The sequence below is a fragment of the Schistocerca cancellata genome, chromosome 9 (genome assembly GCF_023864275.1).
Source record: "Schistocerca cancellata isolate TAMUIC-IGC-003103 chromosome 9, iqSchCanc2.1, whole genome shotgun sequence".
Taxonomy (NCBI): Eukaryota; Metazoa; Arthropoda; class Insecta; order Orthoptera; family Acrididae; genus Schistocerca; species Schistocerca cancellata.
Window position 1 is genome coordinate 251,905,260 of NC_064634.1, and position 11,153 is coordinate 251,916,412.

The following is an 11,153-nucleotide window of genomic DNA, read 5'->3' on the forward strand; positions in this document are numbered from 1 at the left end:
GTTGCTACTCACCATATAGCGGAGATGCTGAGTCGCGATTCAGCATCTCCGCTATATGGTGGGTACCATATTTAACAAAGATATAAAGGAAATTGTAAACCTCTACGCAGAAGAAAACGTCATTTTGTAAAAAGGTTCATAATTCTTGCTTGTTTTTTCTTTGATGCAGCAATAGCATATACTGTACCCTCAAAATGGGATAACTCTTGTCATTATTTTGTCAGAAACACTGTGGCACATCACAAATTGTTTTAATATTTCTATTGCATTTACTCCATCGTTAAACACCATGGAGGAATTATGAGGCTCTTCTGTATCATCCTCAATGTCAGTTTCTTCCTCGTCCATGCATCACAATGCACATTGAACTATCTCAGCGATAGTCAAGAGTTCTGTAATGACGAGATTTTTATCAACATTCACGTAACCCTCAAATGATGCCTGCTCTTCAAGTTGATTCCATTCATCATCATTAGGTGAAATATCATCAGTATGATCATTTCCACCATGATCATGGACTTCATTTCCAAATCCAGCTTTTCGGAAACAGGTCCAAATGGTTTGTCTGAAACACTGTGCCATGACGCTGCAAGGTAGCCTACCACAAGAAACAAATTCATTAATAATTTCTTGAAGTGTTCTTTGGCTCCGGTAGCACAACATGAAATAAATGGAAAGTAAATTCTGTTTTTGTATTTGGGATGTTGTAAGCTACACAGTGCTTCATCTGCCTCGAATATTTCTATCAATTTCATTATATATGCGATGCATCATGTAAATCTGGGAGTCATATTGATGAACATTATGTGTCAGACAGCTGCAGCAGTGCTAGCACTCCAAGCGGTTGATTTCTCCATGCAGTAAACATAAGATGAACGCTTCCTTTGAACAAGTCTAAGGCGAGGTGCTAGATTTGATCAAAAAAAATTGACCAATACCTAACTTTGACAGAATTCCTTATTACACTAACAAATTTTATTATAGTCTAATATCAGCCTTACCAATCCACTTCCTGGCAACCCACTCTGAAATACTGCATTATAACTTGTGCACAGTGTGGGTATTTTGCCGGGACATGAAAGAGGAAGAAAAAAAAAGTATAAGTGAGAAAAACATATAAATGAAGTTTTACTGTATTATGTGAAGTTTTATTAACTGTGCTTGAAATTTTCTAGTTTTCACTCAAGTTCATACTTGTGAATGGTGGAGGCTCAAACTATTAAGTTGCTCCAATGGTGTGATGGAGAATTTACTATTACCACTGTCCAATGTAGATAGAACTAAGAACTGTATATTTTATTCACACTCAGCGTCAGTGGTATTTAAAAATACTTCCCTCTTCTCACACATAAAAGAGTGGCATTTTAGTGAGGACATAGTTGGTCATGGTGACCAGGAAGGAAGTTGTAGGCTCAGAATCCATCAGATATTGGGAAAGGTAGTGTTCAATAGCAACAAGGCCATGGGCATCAGGGAAATTGGTATAAAGAGAAGTGGGGCACCAAGTAGTAAAGCAAAAGAAAAGCCTGAAGGCGGTGGTCTATGAAAGCAGAGATTCTCACTGCGGGGGCCAGTAACAACCCACAACAGGATATACTGGGTGGCTGGGTTTATGGAATTTAGGAACAATGTAGAAGATAGGAGTGCGGAGAGTGTTACAGGTGAGGAGACAGTCAGGCTAAGGGACAGATTCTGAGCTGGGCCCAATGATTTGAGAAGAGACAGGACATCTTGTTGGATTCCTGGAATGGGGTCACTATGGCGTAGTTTGTAGGTGGACATATCTGACAGCTGTAATCCCTGTCTTCAAAACTGCAGTGGTGGAGCCTTTGTCTGCAAGTAATATTATGATTCTCGTCTGTACCTACTCAATCCTTGCTTCCAATCCCCCTGCCTCACGGTTCATATCCCTGTAAAAGACGTAGATGAAAGACCTGTCCCATACATCCTCCCTTCACCACCACCTACTCCAATCTAGTCACAAACATCATCACATCACCTATCCCGTCACCTGTGAAAGCAGTCTTATGATCTACAAACTATACTACAGTCATTGTGCTGCATTCTATGTGGGCATGACATCTAACAGTCAACCTGTCCACATAATAATAATAATAATAATAATAATAATAATAATAATAATAATAATAATAATAATAATAATGGCATGTGACGAGGGCCTCCCGTTGGGTAGACCGCTCGCCTGGAACAAGTCTTTCGATTTGTCGCCACTTCGGCGACTTGCGCATCGATGGGGATGAAATGACGATGATTAGGACAACACAACACCCAGTCCCTGAGCGGAGAAAATCTCCGACCCAGCCGGGAATCGAACCCGGGCCCTTACAATTGACATTCTGTCGTGCTGACCACTCAGATACCGGGCGTGGACTGTCCACATGAATGACCACCAACAAACTGTGGCCAAGAGATAGCGGGACCACCCAGTTGCTAAGGACGTTGCCCAATACAATGTTTTCCACTTCAATGACTCCTTCACAGCCTGCAACATCTGGATTCTTCCTACCAACACCAGCTTTTCTGAATTGTACAGGTGGTAACTCTCCCTGCAATATATCTTGTGTTCCCGTAACCACCCTGACCTCAACCTTTGTTAGTCTCTGCCCTTCACCCACCTATCCCCTTCCCATTCCAGCACTACACAGCCTTCTAGTCCAGAAATGCTACCACAGACTTTTTTACTTCTTTTCTGCTCCCTTTCCTCACCCTCCCCACGCCTTCCCATCCAACATCTAACCTCCTGACTGCCCTACCCTATCCTCACTAAGTCCCTGTATGCTCCCACAAGCAGCATTTTACAACCCCCACCCCACCGTGCTATTCGCTATTCCTCGCTCTACCTCCTCCTTACCCGCATTGCCCAGATTGCTATCTTGTGCAGTTGGTCAAAGTCTGTCCTCAGCAACCAGAGGCATTGGTCACGCGCGCGCACACACACGTGTGTGCGTGTGTGTGTGTGTGTGTGTTTAGAAGAAGAATGACTTTTGGCCACAAGCTCACTTGTTTAGCAGTCTTTCTCTTGTGCCTGTCTGCGACTCAACATCTCCACTACATGGTGAGTAGCAATCTATAATGTCTGGTACATACAGTTCACAACTCTCCTAATCATCCTATATATTCGTACACAAAGCTGAAAAGCTAACAGTGCATGCTGTGTCAAATTACTTCACTTTCATTGTCAGCAAATATTCTTCAATAACATGTTCTAGTTTGGAAATATACTACTGCAAACCTCTACAATGCTGATGATGATCATGCAGACAGCAGGGGGCCAGCAGCTGTACTGCTCCTCATACTCCCCTGTCCCATCCACCTGATCCACCTGAGATAACCTGGATCGTGGCACCACTGTTGCATGTATGTACTTGTTAATGGCTGCACCAAATAGGCTGTGAAACTCTTTCATGTGCACCTATAAACAAAAATAATGCTGCTGCAAACATTGTACATTTATGGTACCAGAAAACTCAACCTATATTGCAGATAAGGCCAAGCTAACAGCATGCACAGGAAATCTATCTAAGTTAAAATTATTACAGCACAATAAGCACACAAAATTAGATAAGTTCACTAATAGTATAACCCCTCACAGTAAACCATAAGAATAAAGTTTTCTTAGTATTTATACTTCATTAGCAAAATCATCTTTTTTCCCATTTTGTTATATTCGTTTTATGCGTTTTCTTCACAGTAATTTTAATTGCACCAATGGAGGAGTTCACTGGAGAAAACTACAGAATTCTAAGATGAAATTGCTGGCAAGGAGGAGGCAAAATTCTTAGTACTGCTAATACACATACACAAAATCACAAGACACTATGCTAGCGTTTAGAACTACCTGTTTTCCTCTTTCTGTGTTTCCCTCTTACCCAAAGCCACATACCTTATGGACACTAGTATATGCAATAACTACTGTTTTGAGCACATTTATCTTTCTTAACCTGGGAGCCAAGTGATATGTTTTTCCTTTCTAGTCTTTCCTGACCTTTCATTTCTTCCCTGAATAAGAAATTAACAGCTCTGACAGCTAGGATAGTTTCTTGTATTTTGACATCTGTCAGTAATACTACGAATTTCACCTCCTGAAGATAACTGGTTTTTTTCTTTCTTTTTAAAAAAAATAAAATGAAATAAAATAAAGAACACACATACACACTCCTCAACTAACCTTTGACCCAATGTGGAGAGGTTGGGGGAGAGTTGCATTTATTTTCAATGCCTTAACCACTTGAAAATGACAAGGTTCAAACTGTAAATGTGGAAATCATAATAAATAGCAAAAATATTGTCTTCAAAAAACTCAACGGGACCGTGAAACCAAGTCAAAAACAGTTGTCTAAAGTAGTGCCCAGCTAAGCATGTGATACAGGCAGCAATATCAGAGGATGATTATTTAACTACTTCAGGTGAATAAATACAATAAATTTAATAAATCATTAAAAAAAATGTTCTTATGAAAACTAACTTGGGAAATAATACAAACTTCTTTCCAGGAAGGAATGCGAACATATCACAGCCCTGCATGTCCTATAGTCCATGAAGATATTACACTAATAGTATCAAGCAAAAAGGAATATGTTCAATAATTCTACCTGTGTCCCATCTGTAGTTACAATGAAGAAAAAATCAAATAAGATAAATTGAGTTGGCTGAAGTCTAGATCAGGGCCAGCGGTAGTCATTGCTGTGTTTATCTATTGTTCTTACATTGGCAATGTGTCAGTTTTGTGTAGCCAATGGGATGATTCTTTGACATAATCAATGATAGGCAAGAAGAGAGGCAACATATTTCTAGTGCCGAAATTGAAACCATTGTCTTTTCTGTTTTTCAGTGTACTAGTGAGTCTCAAGAGAAATATTTTGTGATTATTGCAGCAAGTGCTATAAAGTGGACTGACGTTGCTCCATGTCTCATGGATTAATTCCAGAAACACGAAAATGTATCAAATGTGGTGGTGAAATGAATATGCAATCGATCTGCACGTGCACACTGAGTAAGTGGGTCAATGTTTTTTAATTAAATTGTGGAAAAAGACAGGTGGATCAATGTTTATGCACAATGCAGTCACACATTCAATGTATTAATAAACACTGATCCACTGACCTCTTCCCATCATTTAATTAAAAAACACTGATCCACTTACTCAGTGTGTTCACGCAGATCGACTGGGTAGCAACATAGAGCAGAGAAATATTTCACTGTGTTTTTGAATACATCATGGATTGTGACACTGTCCTGGGTTTGCAGATATTAGCACAGTTTAAGTAGCTGTGAATCAAACAAGGAACAATTATATTCACAATCCTCATTTACAGGAATGTTGCAGCCTTTCTTCCAAATGTATTACTTCAATACACGTTGTCTGCTGACTGCTCTCTCACTGGCTGGTTAACATGAACAGCTGACACCTTTACTGTTCCCATCAAACTCCACGGCAAGCACAACATTCCTGCATGAAACACGTAAGTATGTCACTGGCCTTATTCTAGACTTTTAGCAAAAAAAGTTATTGCTGCCATGCACATTACAGTGATTATGTACAGAATAGCTAACTGTAGAGTTTACACATAAACCTGTTTATACAGGCTGCTCCACCACTATGTATATCTACAAATAAATATCACAATGTGTCATTTATCTGTAGTAGCTGCAGATATATGATACTGCTTTGAACCATCGGGCGAACACTATTGAAGCCAAAAGCAGAAAAATCACAGGGATTATTCAGTACACTTATAAACTGAGTTCTGTAAATTAGTATTCACAAAACAAAAATAGCAATAACTTTGGAAACCACAAGCAACTGACAAAAAAGTTGAGTGGTAGATACAGTCCAATTACGAGCAGCACTTTTCATCACAGGTTCATGTAGAAAGTCTGAAAATGTAATGGGGATGTTCAACCAAGGGCAGGGGCATATGCTGCAAAAAGAAACATCGTATAACACAATGTGGTTTACTGTTAAAATTCTGAGAACATACGTCCCTTGAATAGTTAGGCATCATGTTAGTTCCATCTACATGCTCCTTAAAAATAACAAGAAGGTGAAAATTAACAAAAATTTGAGCTCATACAGAGGTATCTCACAGTTGTCCTTCACATGCAACATTCATGAATGGACCAGGAAAGGGGGAAAGGGGGGGGGGGGGGGGGGGGACAGTGGCACACACTGGTAGTCGGCTTGTGAAGAACAGATTTAAATGTATAGGTTATTAATACAATAATTTTGCACTAACTATCACTATTAAAACAGTCAGCTGAGTGATGTGGTACAACATGTAAGACTACGGATGTTCAGGAGCTCAAATCCTGTTCAGATAATTCAGAGTTAGGTTCTCTGTGGTTTCCCTAAATCAATTATTGGAAATGCTAAGGTGACACCTGAATAAAGAGGACCACTAATTTTTTTCTCCACCTTTTTCTTATCTGAATTTGTGTTCCGCCGCTCATGACACCACTGTCAATGGCACATTAAATTAAATTATAATGTTATTTCCTCTCAATAACTCACAGAGCCACAGTCTGGTTGTGTCAATGTAAATAGCAGAAAACTACATGCTTGAGAGAAGAATGCAAGTTATGGTCCAACATACAAAACCGCTAATATAACAGTGGTATCACATGGCCGAGAAACTTCTACAGACTGCCACTGGTAGATTGGGCACTGGTCGAACTCAAAAATACTTGGTCAAGCAGTTCATCCTTCTGTTGTTCACAGGTTCAGAAGAACATATGTAACTAGTTGTTCAGCACCCAGAAGGTTCGAGCAAGTACAGTTAAAGGTTGTAATGAGTACAGATGAAATGTCACTATCCACTGTAAAGTATGGGACTACAACCTTAACTAAGGTATATCCTTGCTGCACACACAGCTAACACTGTTGTATTACATAGCCTTTCCACACTAACAGGAGCTCTGTATGAGGCAGTAATTAAGAAAATAACAGCTTTAACTATTAATACTATCAACAATGTTGTTTCTCAGTGCTATATAATCCCTACAGTGACTGTGTTATCTTATAAAGGAGTTAAAAACTTGAGCAGTATCTTAACACAATGGGAAAATATGAATTTTCTGAGGACACATAATTGTGGAATGGAAATCTGCTTAGATAGAAAGAGAGGTCCCGAGTTCGAGTCTCAGTCTGGCACACAGCTTTAATCTGCCAGGAAGTTTCATATTAGCGCATACTCCGCTGCAGACTGTCTACAAATTCATTGGCTTTATGAACTCACATGTAACACCTTGGGCTGTGCTACAGATCATTTATTCAAAACAACCTTCATTTAAAATTAAAGTCTTACCAAATTAGAAAGTAGGGCTCAAGAGCTCTACACATGTTTATGGGCAAAGAGCCATTTAGGTCTTACGAAAAACTCTAAACAGCAATTTCTACAATGTACTAAAATTTTATAATAATTTGCCAAATAAGATGAAAGAGATAACTAAAAGACATTTATTTAAAAGGTACTGATAGTCAATGTGTACCTCTTAAATATTGCATACAATATAATTAAAGATTGCTTACAACTGCGATTATTAAAAACAAGATAAAAAAAGGCAATCACTAGGTGATTACAGTAATGCCCTGCCATTTTTCCGAGTTCAATATCTCACTCATCATGAAAGGATAATGAGCCAGTTTTTCAGAGATGCAGGGGAAGATATTGAAATTTAAGAGAGGAATGGCATGCATGGTCATTAAGTCATCTGCTAATATGTTGGTTGTGTACAGTCAAAATTGTGGAGAGACTAAACAAACAGTGTATAATTACTTCCTATGTCATTAAGAAACAGTTTACACATATGTACAAACATGAAAAATCTATGTTAGGCATAACCAAATGAGGTAGTGCATTTGTTCAGACATCGACCTCAGATTCGGAAGGCTAGAGGCTTATGCTGTGACCAGCCATTGTGATTTAGGTTTGAATATTCATATGTCTCTAAATATGACTTGTAAATTTTATTGTATTAATCTGACAGATCCTATAGCACTGTAAAATGATCCTTGAATAAATAAACTAATATTAACAATCACGCCTGATTATCACTACTACTACTACCTATATATTGCAGTAGTACAACTTATTGTCCTCACAATTCTTATGTAGTGGAACTGTAAATCGTGTTCTTGCAATAATACCTATGAAGACATGAGAAAACACCATGTCCTCGAGTAGAGCCAGACCCTGTAGCCGCACTATGCTTGGAGAAGTGTTGGAAAAGCCAGATGAAGAAAGAGGAAAACATGAATGTAAACAAGCACCACTATAGTGCACATCCCACACAAAACAGTCTGGTGTTAAGAGAAATAGGCATTTTTGTGAAAAAAAATAAAATATATTCAGATCCCTGATTTTATGAAAACAAAAACCTTCCCTCAGATATATATAGCAGTAAACTGTATATAAACTAAAGAAAGGAATGACACATTCACAAGTTTCTCCATTTCTTCCTACCACCCATCATATACCAATGCCCTGAATAATGTTTTTGAATATATTGTCACCTGTACAACGGTTACTTAATAATTTCGAGTTTTCATCTTTCAATTCTAGTCAATTAAATTGCCACAGAAAGTCACGTTCGTACACACAACACAATATGAAACAAATGTAAGCAGTTTTACCAGCTTCTCAAATTCATTCCATTCCAGATATCCACTCTGGTCCTGATCCGCTCGTCTCATGATTTCCCTGACTGCAGAGTCTGGTATATCTTTCTCGTATGATTCACTATTGATGATATTCTTGAGTTCTGAAAATGATATTCGTCCATCGTTATCCAGATCGTACTTGTTGAAGACTGCCCGCCAGTGCTGGAAATGAAAGGTGGGCGTGAGCATTTTTTTGTGAGTCGTCGGCAGTAAGCCGTCTCATGAATACACTAACAAGGATATTTACCGGGTACAGTGGAACTACTGTCTGTTCTGGATGCTGTCTAAGTTCAGGTCCTTGCAGAGTTGCCATTTCAGTTTACTGAAAGAGAAAATGTACCCATTATTTCTGAAAGCTACCGTGTAAGCTACCTGTTTTGTTGACACTAGCTCTGCACTGCAGATGTACGAAGTATTTCGGTATATCTCGAGATAACCGACAGTAACGAGAGATTGTTGCCACTCACCTGCACAAGAAGTATGATGCTTTGGCGAATCGTTCGAGTCCCGTACTTTAAAGTCCTTCGTTTGGAGGAAACAAAGCACGATAAATTATTCGCTTACTCTGTAGGCCTGAGTGCTCTTGAAAGCCAAGAAAATAATGACTGACTACTGCGACCACTACACGTTACTCAGTCACAAAATGTAGCCACGATTCCCTGAAATACCGCAACTCAGCCGATGACTCACTTCTTCATTCACTCTCAGTCTTCTCTTCACTGTATAGGACGCCAACAGCTGAGTAAACAAACTGACATACGCCTACAGACAGCGCTGCGCACGCGTCCTATTTGAAATCAAGGATTTGAGAACTGTATGTCGCAAAGCAGACACTCGGTGGCCGGCGCAGTGGTTGAAGGGAGCGACTGCTAATGGGAAATGCCTTTACGGTCGCTCCCAACAGCCACCGTACCGGGTATCACCTTTGTTTGCGTGTGTAGGTTTTTCTTTTAGTAGGTAGTCTTGCACGCAGTAAAACTTGCCTTACACGCTTTTTCGTGAGTATCGTCCTTATCTTCATAAAGCGGCTAAAGGCAAGGAATTTTTGCAATGCTATGTGAAGTAGTACACAATAAACAAACGAACTCCAGTAAAAATAATATCAATAAAAGAAAGCGTCTGCAGAAGTATCCAGCAGTTAAATTACTTCATTTATGTGAAAAAATCAGTTTTGTCTTCTAATTTCCCTGCGCAGTGTTTGTACATTCCGTAAAGAGGGAAAAGCCTATTAAGGTTCTCGTCATTTGCATCCGATTTATAATACTGCAAGTGAGCAGTTGCTGCACCTGTTATGTATATAACTATTCTTGTATAAGTTTATACTTGCTATTATTTGAGTTAGGCCAATATACGGACTACAAAATTCTGAGCTTCAGTACCATTTGGCAAACCGCTATTTTGAGAGAAATGTCGTGTGGACATTATTGGTCACGGTTCGATTCTACTATTCCACTTTTTAGGTACAGGATTGTAAGTTGAGTACTTTGACATAAGATATTAATCATCAAAATGAATAAGTTTTTTATTGACGTAAAGAAATCAGATTTTATAGCAACAAGTTGAGTCAATAGCAACTGCACACAGTGACGAGCACCAGGCTCAACGCTTGCATTAGCTTACAACAATCCGTTCACAGAATTATACAGGATGCAAGGTCTTTGCACCTGATAGCTTGTACACGTTATTTACAGTAAGGTTACAAAAGTCATGGGATAGCGATATGCACATATACAGAAGGTGGTAGTATCGCGTACACAATGTATAAAAGGGTAGTGCACTGGCGAAGCTGTCGTTTGTACTCAAGTGATTCACGGAAAAAGTTTCCTCCGCGATTATAGCTGCATGACGGGAATTAACAGACTTTGAACGTGGAATGCTAGTTGGAGCTAGGCGCACGCGACGGTCCATTTCAGAAATCTTTAGGGAATTCAATATTCCGAGGTCCACAGAGTCAAGCGTGTGCCGAGAATACTAAAATTCTTGCATTACCTGTCACCACAGACAATGTAGTGGCCGACGGCCTTCAAGCCGGGTTCACACACGCAATAAAAGTGTCGCCACAATAGAGGCATACCGCAGTTGTACAACAGTTGCATGTGTGAATTCCCAGTTTTCAACGGCTTAACTTAAGAGACGAGACTTTTGTCATGACACAAACAGTTCAGCTAGATTTCGCACAAAATACCGTGACTAGTAGATGCGCAGTCGGTACCACAGTCTAACATAACAGTCGCGACACTTCGCCTCTATTTTGTTGCCCACCGCGCCAGCAGCGCCCCAAGCGGTCAGTAAGTTAAACTGTGAGTTCGGCGCGATCATGAAAGCGAATAGTGGTTGTTTGTTTTGTTTTCTACAATGGCTTTTACAAGCGGGAGAGTTTGTATCGCAATAAATTGCAGCAACAACAGGAAGAAGACACCACAGCTGTCTTTTTTTAGGTTTCATAAGGATCCTGAGAGGTATATACCGGTAC

The 11,153-nt window shown here is 39.5% G+C and overlaps 1 protein-coding gene across 1 annotated transcript in view; it reads right to left on the reverse strand.

The window, feature by feature from the left end:
- LOC126100690 (rhomboid-related protein 2-like) overlaps positions 1 to 9,386 on the reverse strand; it is a 62,083-nt gene extending 52,697 nt beyond the window's left edge. Inside the window, exons 1-4 of the mRNA XM_049911306.1 lie at positions 9,148 to 9,386; positions 8,928 to 9,002; positions 8,654 to 8,842; positions 3,254 to 3,433 (exon numbers count right to left, since the gene is read on the reverse strand). Of these exons, the coding sequence (XP_049767263.1) occupies positions 3,254 to 3,433; positions 8,654 to 8,842; positions 8,928 to 8,993 (435 nt within the window). The 5' untranslated portion in view covers positions 8,994 to 9,002; positions 9,148 to 9,386. The remainder of the gene's footprint in view (positions 1 to 3,253; positions 3,434 to 8,653; positions 8,843 to 8,927; positions 9,003 to 9,147) is intronic.
- Positions 9,387 to 11,153: the final 1,767 nt, after the last annotated feature.